At 45.6% G+C, this 18,885-nt stretch overlaps 1 protein-coding gene across 7 annotated transcripts in view; it reads right to left on the reverse strand.

Moving 5' to 3' along the window:
- The window catches only part of VGLL4 (vestigial like family member 4), a 140,043-nt gene that overhangs the window by 19,530 nt on the left and 101,628 nt on the right, over nt 1–18,885 (reverse strand). For 6 of the 7 annotated variants that reach the window (XM_081159434.1, XM_081159437.1, XM_081159435.1 and 3 more), the window contains one exon: nt 18,382–18,571. In XM_081159434.1, coding sequence (XP_081015560.1) covers nt 18,382–18,571 — 190 coding nt within the window. Of the gene's footprint in view, nt 1–2,100; nt 2,218–18,381; nt 18,572–18,885 lie in introns of all 7 variants that reach the window. The other variant, XM_081159439.1, reaches the window with a different exon arrangement.

Consider the following 18,885-nt stretch of genomic DNA (forward strand, 5'->3'; position numbering starts at 1 on the left):
AGACTCACTATTGTTTATTCAGTTGAACTAAATAAAGTTAATCATTAGTCCTAAAAAGGAATTTTAATTTATTTTTTACGGTGGTAAAATACACATAAAATTCACCACTGCGGTCATTTTTAAGCGTACAGTTCAGTGGCATCAAGTACATTCACGCTGTTCTGCAACCATCACCACCATCCACCTCCAGAGCTTTTCCATCTTCCCAAACTGAAACTCTGTCCCCACGAAACACGAACCTCCGTCCCCCCTCCCCCAGCCCCTGGGAACCACCACCCTACTTTCTGTCTCTAGGAATCTGACTCCTCACAAAGTGCAATCATACACTACTTGTCCCTCACTCAGCATAATGTCCTTAAGGTTCATCCATTCTACAGCCCGGGTCAGGATTCTCTACCTTTTTTAAAGCTCAGTAATAGTCCGCTGTGTGTACAGACCACATTTTGTTTACCTGGATGTGGTGATGGACATTCGGGTTGTTTCCACCCCTTGGCTTTTATGAATAGCGCTGCTGTGAACACGTGTGTACGAATATCTCTTCGAGTCCCTGCTTTCAATTCTTTTGGGTCTATACCCACAAACAGACTTGCTGGATCGCATGGTAATTCTACGTTTCATTTTCAGCCCTTAGAAGTTCTGACAAATCACTGGCAGTAAGGCCGGTTGGCACTACAGGACACATCTTTCACTGCATGTTTTGTCCCTCCCTACTAGAGAAAAAATAAAAGGTTTCCAAAAGGATGGGTCTGACCCCACAACAACAACAACAAAAAATGCCAAGTCTTTGTAAACACGGTCCAAGTGGTTCATGAGAGAAATGCTCATGAATAATGTAAACATTTGACATAAAAGTTAAATAAACAAAGAACATCCATCACTCAGTTCACTAAATTCAGCAAACACAGGCACACGGTCAAGGATGTTGCAATCAACAGTGAGCATGGTGGCGACTCACAAGCTACATACTTGCGGTTCTCATTTCTCACCATGGGCCTTTAAAAATTACTTCAAGTCATCAAGGATGGCTAATGCTAATAACATGTAGTAACAACTACCATTCGTATAACATGAGCGTAGCGTTTTACAAAGCGCTCTGCACATACGTGATCGTTAACAGATCTCCAATGTGCAGCTCCCCCGCACTGCCCAGAATATGTTTCTCAAATGATGGGAGGAAAGGCCTGTGGCACCTTCTGTGCCGGCAGGTGAGGGCACCAGACGCCGGCCCCCGTGGCCCGTTACCTGGCTCTCCATTTGAACCTCAGCTTCATTTCAGACCAAGGGGGGGGGGGAAAGGGGGGGAGGAGTGACTGCTCTGCGGAGTCACTTTACAAGTTCCTGAGAGATTAAACAAAAGCGCTCATTTTCTATTAAATGTGAAGGATCTCTTGGTGTCTAATGCATGCTGTGCACTCAAGCAACTCAGAGGAGGGACTCAAGTAAAATTTCCATGGAGGGAAGTGGTCAAAATAGCTGAGGTCAAAACCTCCAGACTTCAAATGTGGCCAAGTGCTTTTATTTCCCTTGTAATTTTCTTTAAGAATAAATGTTAAACCTAAAACATACCCTTCCTTTTGGAGGCGATCCTGGCAGCAGAACTGGGGGGGCGGGGGGGAGGGGGAAAGCACCCCGTACTCCTCCCCAAACCAGCAGCCACTCTGACCACACACCACTGTCCGGAGGGGGTCACCTGAGCGCCCGGCCTGGCAGTAACAGGTCGGCCATCGCCTGAAACTTGGTTACTTCCAACCCCGTGAGGACGCTATTACCCGTGTGCATGAGCCCTCCCAGCTCACACGTGTAATGGGGGGCCGGGGCTGCAGCCCCACTAACAGCCCTCTCTCTCCTTGCAGTTCCTGTCCCCCCACCCCCGGGAGAAACTGTACATGACACAGATCTGATTGGGACAAGGTGCCGTCCAGTGAGGGGCAAGGGATTGGGGGGGGATCACTGCTGTCCCCTCCGAGCAAAATCAACTCTACCTCTCCCGGCACTTGCTGCCTCACAGTTTAAATTAATTACAGCTGAAAATACAGGGTTGCCATCTGGTTTGAAAAAGCAAGGGTAAGGGGATAAAATGAAAGGGTTTTTGGTACTAACCTCACTTTAATCATTGCCAAAGAGCATGAAGACAGCCCAGCGTCCTCCCACAAGAAAGCCTTGGGCCTCACAAACTTGGCAAGCGGTCCCCGGCGCGGAACCCGGGGCGCAGGATGCCTGTCAGAATAAAAGTCCCCGGCCGGAGGAGCCTCGCAAGGTAAGGGGCCGGCCTGCCCCGCGCCGCAGGAGCCGTCTCCTATGGGTCCTGGGAGAGGTTAGCCACTCCTGGGAGGGTTTGTTTACAGACGGTGTCTTGCCAAAACGTTACACGCATCATTACAGTTCCATTTTGCGAGAAAATGGGTCTGCTGTCAGAGAATTATACTATGTGATTTCCTCTCTCTTTGTTTCGCCATCTTCCACAACATAAGGCTTTCATAAAACTCCAAAAACAAGGCTGAACAAAACACAGGGGAGGAAGGCTGCCGGGGAAGGGAGCCAGCTCTGCCCGGACGATGCAACTCAACTCCGCGGCACCCTTGCAGCTGGCCCCGCGCAGAAGGAATGTCAAAAATCCCTATTTTTCCTCCGCTCGCAGCCACAACTACAGTCTCGCTTGTGTTTTGTAGGAAGCAACTTCCTTCTGCTTTCCTCCCACCAGCAGAATCCTGGATGAGAGGCTCTTTTCTATTTGGACGCTTGGGCTGCAGAAAAATGCTGACTGCAGGCATTGGGGAAGGCAAGGTACCACAGCAATCCTAGATTTGTCTCACTGGGCTGTAGGTGGGTGCAAAAAAACACAACAAAACCCAGCAACAACGAAAACGCCGAGTCTGCAGCTTTCTTAACCATTCCCCAGCGTCAACTAGCCCACAGAGGCGGAGCATCGCTCAGATTTTCAGTCCCATTTAAAGTTTCACCTGCCAGCTACCTGAGTTCTTTTCGACCCAGGTGAGTTTTGCAAACAAAACCGATAGGTACCTGAGTCCAGCTGCTCTCAGAAAGTAACATCCACGAGGCACAGCGGCGTTTACCGAAATAAACTCTGATCAGCCAGCGACTGTCTTTATAAACCAGAGATCAGAACTGTAACTGAAAAGATTATGAAGACAAGCATTTCTGTTCCGGGGAAAAACACATTTTCCACCCAAAAATGATGCGAAAGTTGTCGTCCAAATCCTGCCCTGACAGAATCATTGTCTATAGCAACAGTGTCCATAACATTCAAAATCTCAGGAGTGTAACTTTCGAGTAAATGGTACATCTGTCAAACCACAGGAAACATCTGGTAATATGGTTAAATAAAAACAGAATTTCAACTTTTGATTTCACAGCTTGCTTACGGTACCCAACAGGAGACTAGTAAAACAAATACCCAAATCTTTCTGACCACTCACAGGGCTCAGTGTGATAGTGAAAGAAAGAAAAAAAGGAAAAGAAAAAAAGTGTCCCCGAGTGAGATGGGGAGAAAAAGCAGACAAGGCAGGAAACACTGGCCGCAATCCTATTTTCGTGGAGATCGCAGTGCCCCTGTTCTCACAGGGACTGTGGCCACAGCCTTCCGAGGGCCAAGGAAACCCCACACTCTGCCCACACACCACCCCCCCTGCAACTTCCTCAGGGCTGACGCCTTCACACACACATCCCCACATCCCCCAGTGCCACCAGCCAAGTAGGCCCTCAGGAAATGATGGGTGGATGAACAAATGAAGATACAACCACTACGCTCTCTTCATTCCACAGCCAACGTGTATTAAGCACACACAATCATCCTACACAGCCTAGACGTATGTAACAAGGTCCACGCCAACACATTTCAGTCCCTTCCAGAACACTTAAGAAGCCTTTTCCTTTAAAGAAAAGATTTAATGATTTAACCAATTCCAAATTTTTTTAAAAATCTGTATTTCAAAAACACGGTAAAGTTGAAAAGCAAATCACAAATTAGGAAACTGGTTATTTTCCTAACATCTGACAGAGGATCTTTAATATGAAGAGTGGTAACATATTAATAGAAAGAAGAGGAACACCCTAATTTTTATTTTAGAAAATGATGAACAGTCACAAAAGAAGAAATACAAATGGCCAATAAGCACATAAAAAGATCACTGAAGTTCCCTACTAGCAGAAAGGGAAAAATAGGCAAGTTATCACACAATGATGAAACTTGCAAAGATTAAATACACATGGTAAGAGTCACCCTCTTGATGATGTAGGGCGACAGACACATGCTTACAGTTGCTAGTGGGAATGTAAATCAGTAAACCTACTAGATACCAAGTTGGCAGAGAGCACCAGCAAAAGCAGAGCCCTCTGACCCAGAAAATGAGATATGACCAAGGATGGAAATACAGTGATGGCCCCAGAAGTTCTGCAAGTGACAGTAAAACACTGTAAACAAACCAAATATCTGTATTTGTTAAGTTCCTTTGGTTACAAGCAACATAAAACAAGGCTAGCTAGCTTAAGGGAAAGGGGCGGGGGGGATGGTTATTGGAAGGCTACTGTGCTCCATTTCTTGGAAATGAAGAGCTGAACAACCAATCCTTGAAAAGGGAAAAAAGGAGGCGGCCCTGAGGGCCTCGGCAACAGGAGGTGGGAAGAGCTCCGTGCTCCCCCCGTGAAACGCACCCCAAGGCCTGCTCCAGCTCCAGAGCTGCCTGCCTTCCCCCAGCACCGGGGCCAGACGCTCAGCTGGGAGACACCACAGGCAACCGCTGAGTTAGGAGCACTGACCTTCCCCCACCGCAGCAAGAGTAGAAAATCCTGTAAAATTTTTGACTTCCCCCAAAACTTTACTAATAGCCTACTATTGACCGGAAACCTTACCGATAACATCAACAGCCAATAATAACACGTGTTGTATGTTATATGTATTATATACTGTATTCTTACAATAAAGTGAGCTAGAGAAAAGAAAATATTAAGAAAATCATAAGGAAGAGAAATTGAGTACATGTAGTTTATGAATTCATGACATACCTAACCTTTTCTCAATTGTTTCAATATTTCTAGGCCAGGTGGTGCATTCGCAAGTTTTTCCAAATTGTCGCAAATCTCCAAAAAATTTCTCCATATATTTATTGAATAAAATCTGTGTATACGTGGGCTCATACAGTTCAAGCCCGCTTATTTAGCATTTAAAGTTCAACTGCATACCCATCTCCAATCACAGTGCCAATATCAAGACTTAAAAATTCTGAGACTGGGTTTATTAGATAGTATATGTGCTGCTAAAAATTAGAAGACGCCACGCACACCCCCACCAGTTTTCACAGTCAGACTTCACCTGAGCTTCAAATGAATTATTTCTAAGCAAGAAACTCGGGATCTTACAAGAACCCAATCTACTAGGGTTTTATTGGGGGGTTTGTAGATTTAGAGAAAAAAGGAACAGGGTATGGCTCCACTATGCCATGAGTAAGTCAAAGTACTGGGTTTTTTTAAACTGTCAGAATTGTTAGCTAGAAATAGAAATGAGCCTTTGGGGCAGTCATAAAAATTTATGAAAAGGTGACTTGAGTTTTCTGAGAGCAGGCATGAAAATTTTAATTGGTTCCCTAGATCTCAGCCATCTTGTCTTCCAAACCCTTTGCCTGACTTTTTCAGCAAGCCTGCTCTCCTTTTCCCGTTCCCAAACTCATACTTCCTACCACACAATAACCACACACATATCCTGAACACTCCATTTATTTATCATATACAATGTCATCCCTCCCAGGGTTCGTAGACACTCTCCTCACCACTGGTCTGACTGGCTTTCCCAAGGGAGATCTCAGCGGGGGCTGACACTCCAGGGCAGTGTGTGTGTGGGGTCCCCGCCCCTCTTACCACCAAAACACCGCCCCCGCCCACCCCCGCAAAACGGGAATAACTATTCTAGATTAAAGATCTCTAACAGACACGACAACCCAACGCAATGTGTGATTTGTAATTGATTCCTGAATTTAAAAGAAAACATCTATAAAGGGCACTACTGAATATGAATATACAGTATATTAGATCATATATATATGTCTACAACACACACAAAAGAGAAAGCAAACAGACAAGTCTGGATGGAATGTGCAGAATGATCTCACTTGAAAGTATAGGTGATGTGGGACGTTGGTAGCCCTCGAAGAGTCTTCAAAAGAGCTGGCACAGGGATGAGAGGAGGAACCTGTGTAGTGGAGAGGGCCACGCCATACGCATGGGATGCCACGGGCAATGACAATGCTGGTTTCAAACATCAGCCTCAAATCGAAAGTCCAGACGCAGGTTAAACAGTCCACCTTGAATTGAGAGAGTTGCTTCTCACACTCTGTGTAGCTTGCCAAAAGGCAGGTACTAGCCATAATTTAAGTTAATTCTTTTTAGATTTAGCCATGGGTAAGGAGTCTTTAAACAATCAATAGTCCAAGGAGACCATTTACTGAGAATTAATACTGGGGAAGGGAGTTTGGGACAGATCACCAAAGTCCTTGAAGGGTACCCTAAAAAACTTGAATTTTATATTGTAATCAAAAAGGAGCCAGAGCCATGGCCCACCAACAAACTTTGCCATGCGCTCCAAACAGGCTTCTCAAGATATACCTGCTGGCGGAGGTTTCATGGCCATCAGCCCCTTTCAACAATGTCTCCATCCCCAAGGTACAGGGGTGGCCCCAAAGGCATGTCTGTGTTTCAATCACTTAACATAACTTGCTCTAAAGCTAACAGGCTAGTAACACAAAATGATGCAGTGTCATTACCGCATTCGGGATCTAGGGCTGTTAGCAAAGCAAGCCCAAAGTTATCACACACAAATAAAATAAACACCACGACGACCCTATTGGAAAATAGCTGAAAAACACTTCAGCTTTGAGAACTTTTTAGGAAGATCTGAAAAACAACAGAAGTAGTAAACACTTGGGCAGAGATCTGCTTGCTTTTCTAGTACGAACAGATCTATATTTTGGGTGGATTTCCACCCAGAAGGAAGTCTGGCCATCTCTCTGGCCTGTGAGGAGCACCCAACTGAACTGAATTTCTCATTTCCATAAACCTTACCTATGTTCACATTGAGATCGGAGCAAGATGCATAAGAAGAAATATAAACAGAGGAGTGGAAAAAAACCATTTCATTCATACAAAAAAAAAAAAAAACTCTGAAGGTTTATTACTCAGAGTCAACATTGGAATAGGATCATTGGATCCAAAATAAGCATCACAGCTGGGCCAGTGAGTCAGACTGTAAACTGTGCATTTGCCCAGGTACCAGAGGTTTGCACTGTTCTGTTTGGGGGGAGCTAAGGGTGGGGAAGGAAAGCAGTGGAGGTCATATTGGTGGGACTCCCTCTGTTCTAGCATGTTCCCTGAACTAGACATCAAGGCTACAAAGAAAAACTGGAAGTACAAGAAGTGGTGCCACTCTGGGTTTATTACGTATTTACTTGAAAGGAATTCTTATATTCTTTCCCGAAGGGAAGGGTGGTTCGACAATGCTCTCATAGTGACTCATTTTTCATTGAAGCATTTACTTAGCACCTAGAAGGTGCCGGGCACTCTGCTGGGTGTTAGTGGGACAGACATGAGTAAGACTCAGCCCATGTCCTGGAAGAATGTGCCGTCTGGGAAGGGGGACAGACAGATGGGTACATGATTACACCAAAGTGTCATCATTTTATACAAAGAAGTGTTCATCTCGAAGCAGATGGAACGGCCATTTGTCAAGAGAAGGAGGCAAGGGACGTGTATGGGGACAGGAGTGTGGGCACGTGGCTTACATCAGCAAGGCGGAGCTCGCTGAGGGCCAGAAGCTCCCATGGATAGGGGTGTGTCCAGTGTTTCCTGGAGCTGACTGGGAGCCACGGGAGAATTCCAAGCACAGAGTGAGACTTCAAAAAGCCTCTTCTGACACTTAAGTGCCAAGGCCAGTATGGTGGGCGCTGCTGTGGAAATGGAGGTCCAAACTATGGCCTAGGTCAGGTCCTACGTGGAAAACACTCAGCAGACTGATTCCACAGAGTGTGTCAATGGACTTGATCCGGGAGGTGAGATAAGAGAAGGAAGGAGTCGACTTCCAGGCAAGTGGAAAGATAGCTGTCCCATCATGAAAATGGGACTTTGGAAAGTGCTGGAAGAAGGAAGGAGTGACTAAAATCAACTCCACTGAGGCAGCACTGAACTTGAGGTCCACATGCAATACCTACAAAGCAGAAAGCTCTATGGTGTGAAGGTTAGCTCTCAGCTGGACATCAAGATTTGGGGGTCATCCACGTGTAGTGTTGTTCAAGCCATGAGTTGGCATGTCACTTCCCTGGAAGAGCCTGTGCAGTGAGGGCCGAGCTCTGGAGAATGGCAATAGCGATGTGTCTTTGGAAGGTCCTCAGCGGAGTGGCCACAGAAGTAGGAAGGGAACCAAAGAAAGCAAGTAAGGGGCCACGGAAGCCAAGAGAGAAGAGATTTACAAGGAAGTGGAGGTCAAACAGGGTCAGGAATTGCAGGTTTCCCCCGGATCGGGCGAAGTTTCATTAAAATTGTTGGTAGGGATCACAGCATTGGACTGGGAAGTAGACGTGGGAGTGGAGACAATCTGCTCTCTGGAAACTGCTCAGAGGGAAGGAGAGGGGTAGAGACGGAACATGAGGACACATGGTCAAGGGAAGACAGGGCCTTCAGCTTCCTCAATTTCTCTGGCCTCGGTGACTTTCCCTGAAAGCCCCGGGGAAGAAAGATGGCACCCAACAATCCCAAGTCAAGAAATTACACAATAATTCCATTACGACAGTTAAGCTGTGCAGCACCAAACTTTATGAGTCTGAATGTTTATAACAGGATTTTGAAATCAAATAAAATGTTGATTTTGTCAGGCAAGTGTGCTCCCCTGGAATAGTCCTAATAGGTCTCATGCAAAGGGGATAAAGGATTCCATGGCCGGTTACATCTGAGAAACCCTGGGCCAACCAATGTTTCTGTGCATTGGGCTTCTCAAAGTCTGAAATGTGGTCTCAACGTGCACAAGCAGACCCGGGACATCAGGACAGGTCCTTCCCAAACTCTGCCCAGAGGACACCCTTCTTCCTTCAAACATCTGAGGCAAGACCGTTCTGACACAATCTACAGGCCACGGTGCTTTGAACCCCCAAGGGTGTCACTTCAGTGGTCATGAGCAACCAAGGAAATCACTCCTGACGAGTTAGGAAACCCCACTGCCATTCTTCGATGGGCTCCAGGACAGGAGCAAATTTAGGGAAACAAAGAGGTTTCGGCTCTCTGACTTGCTTCTAAAGCAACCCGACCTAATAAGAAGAGCTGGTTTGTTTCTTCCCCTTGGCTTAGGCCCATTTTCTGAAGCTGGTTTCGATGTGGATCCATTAGTTGTATTCCTTAGGTCTCCTCAAGGAAGGGAAGGCAAGAGGTGAGATCAGTGAGAGGGGAGTATGGCAGCGAACTTTGTTTCCTTCTGTTCTGCAGCACATTTCGCCTCTGTCGGGGCGATGAGGGCTTGGATCCAGAATTCAGATCCCTGTTTGGCAAGGTTTCTAGCTACTGCCAGACCCAGAACATTATTACTGCAACATTAAGTTCTCTAATTATGCTGCAGAGGCAATCTGTGAAGAAATTTCAAAATGAAGAGAGAGAGAATGTGTGTGTGTACCCAAAGATTTAGCAAAGAAGAGAGAGACCAAGTACTCGCATTTATTAAATAAAACAATACTAGACACAGAACACAGGGCTTGTAAACTACCTCGCTCTGTTCCAGCTGCATGCAGCACCGGCAAATGATTGATTTACAAGCAAGATCCTAGAGTAAAAGAAAAGAGCCCCCAACACTCACACAGGCACATTCCTCAGCATTCCCCTTCCTGGTCCTCGGTCAAATCTACTAAAGTGACAGCACGGCTTTCAGGACAGACTGGCTCTGTGCTGCTAAGAAGAGGCCTGTGCGGTCATAAAGCTACATCAAGATTAATCCTGTAACTATGTATAAAAATAGCTGCCATTTGTGTTCCCAGCGCAGAAGCATCTTCGTGCGAACAGCGCTCGGAGAAGAGCTGAAGCGCTGCGAGAATCGGGGCGGGAGGGGGGCCGGGGCAACTCCCGAGCTGTTCTCCTTCCTCACCTTCTGAACAAAACGCCTTCGGCTTCATCCATAAATCTAAAAACACCCCTTTTTCTCAATTTTAGTGTGTCATTTTAAACAGTGACTTTTCACACGCTAATGAAAGCTGTGATATGTCCCAAATGTTCTTTAATTCCTCTCTGGGAAAACAAGTCCCCGTTTTTTTTCAAGGTTCTCGCCCCCCTGTTACAACCCTCGTGATACAGAAGAGCACCGCCGAGGTCCCCAGTGGGGACAGGAACTGACAAACGATGACGGTCCCTTTTGTTCACCTTCTCTGACCCTTGGCACTCTTGGCATTTCTTCACTCTGTGCTATTTGGCCAGAAAACCGTCAGTAGCGGGATGGTTATCTGCCCTCCCAGCTCCGGGCGAAGACTCTTAAGGCAGAAGTGATGCCTGCTGGGAAAAGGCTGATGTCAGCTCCCGGAGCAAGCTCCCTGGGATAAGAAGGTCTTTGTTTTCGGCTGAACTGTGAAAATGAGAAAATGCCTCTCAGCCTGACAAACAAGAAGCCCACAGGACACAGGTAGGCCCGTGACCTTTACTTAAAGGCACCACACTTCACCAGCGGACGCGCCTTGCACGTCACGTGGGAGCGGCGTGGCAGGCCAGCTTCGCTCCCACCCCGGTTCGGGCTGACCTGGGCCACAGCGGGGAGCGCGAGGGGCAGCGGGCCCGCGGGACGCCCTTCTTAGATCACACCCCCCTGACGCGCCCTTTCGTCAAGACCCAGGCTCCCTTCTCATTTATATTTTTTAAGTAAACACACATACTTGCTATACATTGGGGAGGGGATTTTTTTTTTTTAATCCCTATTTAACAATATCTCAGTTTGCGAGTTATTTAAGAGAACTAAAATTAAGGCTCTAAAATATCCTCTTAAAATATCCCAGAACACTTGTGGGAGTGCTTGCAAGACTGTGTGTGAAAGGGACAGAAGAAGAGAGAATGTCAGGGCTAGAACTGCCCAAGTTTGGAGACGCCAGGAAGGATGTGGGAGAAAAAGAGAGAGCATCCAGTCTGAGGGATTCTATTTCAAGCGCGTTTGATTTATGAAATCTGGAAAGGGAAGAAAAAGATGTCTTCATATACACAAATTTAAAAACACTCCTGCAGTTTGAGTCTTTTACACTAAAGTTACTACTGTGCCACTAACTTAAAACTGGGTCAGATATTTTCAACAAGAACTGGAACAATTTAAAAAGCCCTTTCCTGAGCCTCAAGGAAACCCTTGTTTGTTCCTGCAGGGTTCTCGCCTGTACACAGACACCATTTCAAGCCTCTTCAGGGGAGTATATCAACAGCCCTTCCTTCCACCGTCTCTGAAGGGAACCGTCACTGCACTGGGGGGGTTTCGCCTGCACAGCACCCTTATTACTGACGACCTTCATCACCTTATGCCCCTCCATCTCCAAATGCTAAAGATGGGTAGTCTCCACCTCTCTCGCCAAAGCATCCAACAACTGTGTTTTGAGAGTGTTTAAATAGTAGATCGTCCAAAACTATGAGGCATTAAGGACCTACATCAAACGATTCACATAAGCTATTGATATAAACGTAACATGGTCGCTGAGAGCGCTGGCTCTAGGAACAGACAGCCTGGGTTTCGGTGCCCGGCTCGGTTACCTACTGGCTCGCTGTGTGACCCTGAACGAGTTACAGAACCACTCTGAGACTCAGTTTTACCATCTGCGAAAGTGGGATAACAACAGTATCCACATCACAGGGTTGTGAGGACGCAACGAGATCATGCTCATGAAGCATCTGCCTAGGGCTTGATACACATTAAGGCTCAATAAATTGTCACTATTATTAAAGTTTTGACATAGCTGTCATAATTCCCTGGATGCCGGGAACCCTGACCCATCACCATCCTCAGTGAGGAAACGTTCACGCGCTCTAAGGCTTCTGCAGACATGAACGTGACAGTAACACGGCTCCGTCTACAAAGATGTATTTCTGTTTACCTTACAGAGCCTCAGTTGGGTCAAGGTACTAATATAACGGCAACTTTTCAATTTCCTCTGGGTCTAGTTTCAGTTTAAAATGAGGAATTGCTTCCTCCACTTTCATGGAGTTTGTAGAAAAAGTAGTTTCGTGGTAAGTTTATGTCCATATATGTCCAAACCAAAGGTACTAAAGAGATACAGGAAACAGGCTCACCAAGGGAGTGTGATAATGTCACCAAGGGTTATCATCGGGGATACCACAAACTACAGACATTCCCGAACACTTACACAACCAACTCCACTGCAAAAAATAAACAAAACCCAGAGGAAAACCCCGAAACCCATTTTATCCAATAATCAATATTTTATTTATTTAGGTTAATCCTCAATCGAGGATATTTTTCCATTGATTTTAGACAGAGTGGAAGGAACGGGGGGGGGGGGGGGCACATCGATTGCTTGCCTCCCGCACAGGCCTGACTGGGATCGAGGATCAAACCTGCAACCCAGGTACGTGCCCTTGAACGGGAATCGAACCCGCAACCCTTTGGTGTGCGGGTCAACACTCTAACCACTGAGCCACACTGGCCAGGCTCAATAATTTTTTAACCAAGTTTCTATTATACATGCCCAGCACTTGATTTCTAAGGCTTGCTCCAACCTTTTGTCAAGATGAAAGAATTACCAGTTTTGAGTTGTCACTTTCCCTCGTTCTCTGTTCACCCTCATGGAGGGGAGAGGGGAGCGACTGGGGGGTCGGGGGGTGTAAGAGGAGGGCGGAGGGAAGAGGAACGCAAAGGAGAAGAAGGGAGAAGTACAAGCGGAGGAGCGAAGGAAACAGAAGCTCCCGAGATTGGATAATGCACTCTAGGATAGACCAAGGCTGGCTACGTGGGATCTGAGAAAAAACTTCAAAGCAACGGCCACAGAAGCAAAGTCAACAACAATGGACACATTTCACACCAGGACAGTATTTCAAAGGAGCACCACCAGAGAGAGGAGGCAATGTTTTCTTCCACTGGGCCCTTCCTCAGTCAGCAGCTGGTCACCGCACCAGGCTAGTGACCATGGCTTTGATCCCAGTGTGAGCTGATGGTGTTCTGAGGCCGGGGGCAACTATTCTGCAAATGTACACCACTGATCAAAAAGACGATGCCTACTCCAACTGAAACCTGAGCTCAAAGAGCACATTCTCTGGATAGCAGGTGCAATTCAATTCATGTGCCATGTGCGGGACCTTCTCCTGGTCAAGTGGCATGCTAAATATGCGATGTCTATCTTTAAGTGGATGCAATCCTGGCTCAGGTAAGACACAGCTATGGCATAATCAAATGACCACTGATTTGGGTGCCACACACAGCAGGGTTAATCCCAGCTCCACCACTATGGACACATTACCCTCTCAATTTCTACTTCTGTAAATAGAGCTACACGCACACCGCCTTAAAGGAACACCTTCATTGTGAGGGTTAAATGAGATCATACATTTAAAGTGTCTAGCGTAGGTCCAGTATATAGTTAAGCACTCAGTATACATTCCCATCCTTTCACAGGTCACTGCATGAACAGTTCAATCACCTGGCCCAGCTCCAAACCTACACACACAAAGTTGAAAACTGCTTTGTTTCCCAAAATCATCTTAGACTCTTCAGCACAGAATTCCCACTAGGTTCTACCAGCCAAGCAGCCTCAAAAAAGTCTTAAAACCAGTATGAATTTAGCATGCTGTTATACTACAACAATTACTAGCCTTCAAGAGTTTTTATTGTATTACAAAAACACAAGATATACAAGATGCACAAGATTATCCACTGCAATATTAGTATTATAAAATATTGGAAATTACCTAAATGTCCAAACAAAGGGGACTGGCTGAATGAACCTTGGCACATGCATGCCGTGGAGTACTATGCAGCTGTGAACAAGGATGGGGAAGTGGCAGGAAAAGATTTCCACAACATATTGGTGAATGAAAACACCAAAGCTCAAATAAGTATACAAAGTGTGCTACTTTAAGTGTAAGAAAGAAGGGGAAATGAGAAACCACTCATGCACCTGCTTACTTCAACACACACGTGCGCACACATGCGTGCACAAGAATTACCTACAGGGACAGGGAACAAAGAAGTGAAAGAGACATGGAAGGAAATAACACTTCTTTTAAGTACTTTGTAATAAAGTTTTGACTTTTTTCCTTTCAGGTTTATAGAGTTGCAACTGACAGGCAGTACTGTGTAAGTATGACTTACATATACTGCAAAACATAGTTTTGACTTTTAGGAGCAAGTTAATGTTTTACGTATTCAAAAAAAAAAAAAAAAAAAAGAAACAAAATCACCAAGGATGAAAAAATCCACAGCTGAATGGAAAAAGAAATTAATGAACCCATATATATGCTACCGAACATAACAACACTGAGAAGAGGGGGGAAGTAACTCATGAAGTTGGTGTTTTGACCATTTTCTCTCTGCACAGGGAAAAAAAGAACTGCCAACAAATCGCGAACTCTTTTTAGGAGGTTTGTTTTTCAAAGTGGAATGACCACAGCATTTCTGAAACTACGTTATATGTCCTGTAGGACTGAACAAGGCAATGTGTTGACGCTGCTGGGAACCAGGGAGATACAAATGCGGATGGGGAGGGTGCGGAAGAACTCTGCGGACTGGATTAGAGTTGGAGTGTTTTAGTACGAACTCGTCATTTCCGAGCTCTTTCCACTAAAAGGGTCTAGAGACCCTGCTCTTCAAGAGAACTTCCTGTGACAGTAGAAATGTGGCTAATGCCCCACCAGCCACGTGTGGCTCCTGAGCTCGGAATGTGGCGACTGCAACTGAGGAACTGAATTTTTTATTTCTTTTCATTTTAAATGCAAATTGCCACATGTAGCTAGTGTCTACCATGTGAGAAAACGCAAATCTAGAGGCAATGACATCACAGTAACACCTAGCACCCATATCTTGGCTTCTAAATACTATTCCCCACTAAAAGGAACCAGGGTGTCCTAGAGAAATGGCTGGTTCTATGGCTGAGGTAGATGGGTTACAAGATGAACATCTTGCTTGCCAGAAAATACGAAAGTGCTAAATATATATATATATGTAGAAGATGTAACAAGCACACAAGAGCCAGTTAAAGGGACTCAAGAGTCAGTCGAAGGGACTGTTACTTGCCAAATCAGGGACAGCTAAAACTCCCTGAATAAAAAAGGAATCCATGAGTCCATATGGATAATACACAGGAGAAAAGGGAGAGCTCTTCCTTACCAAATCATACTTGAAAAGCAAGGTCACATAAACAGTTACCTACTGACATTTCCATGAGAGGAACCCCAACTCTACCTGCCCCCAACCACCACCACCCTCCGCCTTATACTTCAATCCACTTTCTAAGTAGCACTTTTCGACTTCCAAAAAAAGGCATTCATGCTCTTAACAGTTTTCTTAGAAAACAAAAAAACAAAAAAATACATTTCTCAGGGTCACCATATCAACAAGAAAATTAATAGAGTGCAAATGACCCAGGTTTTTATATATATATGGCTGGAACCAGAGCCCAGAAACTCTCAATATCCAAGTTCTGAAGAAAAACTAAGGAAACCTCTCTTCTTTCTCCTCCCCCCAAGTCAAATCAGATGAAATGTAGACATACTCTCTGGAGCTTCCTATTCTGGCTCAGAGCCACTCGCTCTCTCCAATGTGATGGTTATAATGAAATGCAGCCAAAGCGTGCATCTTCAGACCCTCTTAGCGAGCTGTCACAACAACACTCCTTCCTCCAGAATTCCTGTGATTTCTTTAGTGATAAAATAACAAAATACATTTAAGAAGATAAAAAGTAAAGATCACTTTGTAATCTCCTTAAACAAATATACGACACCATTCTTTTCCAAATAAACACGAATCTGTAATTTATTACTGAAAACGTCCTAGACAGTAAATAAAAAGGCGGGAACATGCTACCCCTCAAACAGTAAACATTTCATCAAGTCAAACAACAGGACTTCCTCAGCACTACACAACATGAAGAGGCAGAGATGCAGCAATCTTTTCAATCTGCCTGCGAAATCTATCATTCGGCTCTTAGAAAACAAGTAGAAATACTGGTAACGTTACCGAAATGAGTAACTACCACATGAACAAGTGACACCAGAAGGAACCGACCACACACGGATCACGTTTCCTGCTTAGGTCCAGGGAGGCTGGCCCATGAGGGCGACTTGGCGGCCGTTTCTGTTTTCCTGAGACTTTTCATGATGACGTCCATTGTGAGCTGCGCATGAAATCTAGCAATTCTATTTTTATTATTTACACTTCATTTATAACGTCATCATAGACCCGTACCTCAAGGTCATATTTGTAACAACCCAAGGAATTACAAAATCATTTTCTAAAGCCGAGTTCTCACTACCTGCCAGGTGCTGCACTTGGCCCTTACAATCAACCTACAAGGAAGGAACTATGATTACTCCCAATGAAACATAGAGCTGGGATGTGAACCCAGAATTTCTTACTAAAACGCAGTGTTCTCAAACATTAAATTCACCATAATAGCATTCTTCGCCTCTATCATCAGTACCAGTATTTGAATAATAGACTTGTTAATAAAAGTAATAGCTACATGAACTGAATATTATACTCTGCCAAACTCCTTGCCAATTTTAACTCTAATGCTCACAGTAGCTCTATACACGAACTATTATCATTGCCATTTTACAAAGAAGGATACTGGGCCCAGATATATTAAGGGATTGTCCAAGGCCTTATAGCTGGTGTTAGATTAGGATTTAAACTAAGGCATGTGTGACCCCAAAACATACTATCTCAGAGCTGTCTCTTCGCACCTTCCAAAAAAAAACCCCAAACGTCTCTTATTTGGCTCTGGAGAGGAAAGGATATGAGAACAATAAACTCCAAACAGTTGCACGCCCAGGACCTACATTATAAGCCAACCGGTTCGCGAGAGCCCGTTGCGCCTCGTCGCTGGATTCCTTCCTGATCGTAGCAAATCCCAGGGCTCCAGACTGCAGGCTCAGCCTCTAACACTACGGTGATTTACTGGAGGGTAAATACCTCTGTCAGTGGGTCTTATGACTGCACACAGCAGTCCAAGCGGCTGGAATGTGCGGAATGCCGAGGACTGCCGGCGCTGAGGCAGCAGAGGGCTGCTGGCGTTATCGGCCACCTAACTGCGCAAGGTCTCCTCCTCCGACGAGGAAATGGGAACTCTCTGAACCTCACGTCCTTGCCAGAAACAGCAGCATCCTCGGAAATCAGAACCAGGGAAACTGAGCATGCTGAATAATTACAAAACATTAACAAGTCCGTGGGGAGGGGGAAAGCAGTAGAACCTTTTTACCTGGATACACAGAGAGGCCCCTTCCAATAACCAGAGCTAAATTCCCACGGCTGCCAAGACCCCAGACTCTGATCATACCGACTGGCTACACAATTGCCAGAGCAGACTCTCCAGGCAGCTGGCTGGGTGCCTCCGAGTCCTGAAAACATGTGAAAAAGCATTCTGCTCCCTTTTTCAAGGCATGCACGTGTTAGAGGAGAGTGCAAGGGAAAGCCGGAATATAGTGCACAGAAATACAAGCTGTTTTCCAAATACAAACGTGCTACATGGTGCACAGTTTCAGAGAGCTTTCATTTCAACCCTTTCATTTCATAAATAAGAGAACTGAGGCCCAGAGAGTTGTAGCAACAAATGCTGTGATTCTAGAGAGTGTCGCGGCAGGTCGAGCACCCAGTCCTCCTAGCCCCAAGACTCTAGGGGCTGCATGCAGCAGGCTCACGCATCAGATGGGATGCACAGCACCTTCTCACAAACACAAAAAGCCATCTTTCTCACGCTGGGAAGATCTCAAGGTTACACCGTGAACACATAAGGTGAGAATTAATACTTCTTAATGTGTTCAATCCTAGACTCCTAAGGAAAGGATTTCACAGAAGTCTGCTCAGGCGCTAACCTTTCCCACCATGTCCCTGGCACATAACGACATTCACCAAAGACTGACTCTCCTAACGCCCACCAGTAGTACAGCCAAGAAAAGGCAACTCTTTCAACCACCCCAAGAAGCACCAAGTTCCCTTAAAACACCCGTGGGAAAAACACACGAATGGTCAGACACATAAGCCAGAGGGAAATAAGATGTCTTTTTCTGAGTTATTAAAATTGGTTTAATTACCCCCTCCTGGCAGATGAGCACTATTCATCTTTCACTCTACTGTCGAAACAAAGCTGCAAGAGAAATGCCGCACAAACCTAAATCAGAATGCCCACACTTCAGAAGCAGGGAACTTACAGATGGGGGTTGAAGATGCGGCTGATCTTGGAAGCATGGTCGTTTTCACAGTCCAGGTCATCGTCCCCTTGCTCCATGCCGAACTTCCTCTTGCTGGGGCTGATGGGCGGGGGGCCCGTGCGGTGACTGGTGAGGGCGGACGCCACGGGGATGGTCTGCATCCTGGGCTCTCCCCTGAGAGCAGCTTCACCTACGCAAGAAAAATGATGTAGTCACCAAGGAGGAGAAATGTCCCTACCTCAGCCCCTGGCTCCCCGCCCGCCTGGCCCCTTGCAAAACTACTCCCAGTGGAAAGTTTTTGGCAGCGTGACACGCGGCCCTGCCATTCTCAGAACATGGTCCGAGCATAAGGTTAGCTGCCAAGCATGAGACATTTTACATAAACGTGGTTTTCTAGCACAATAACTCTTTTTCCCCCCTAGCTTTATTGAGATATAACTGACATATAACATTATGTAAGTTTAAGGTGTACAACGTGTTGATTTGATACTTATATATGGCAAA

This window comes from Miniopterus schreibersii, assembly GCF_964146895.1.
Source record: "Miniopterus schreibersii genome assembly, chromosome: 15".
Lineage (NCBI taxonomy): Eukaryota > Metazoa > Chordata > Mammalia > Chiroptera > Miniopteridae > Miniopterus > Miniopterus schreibersii.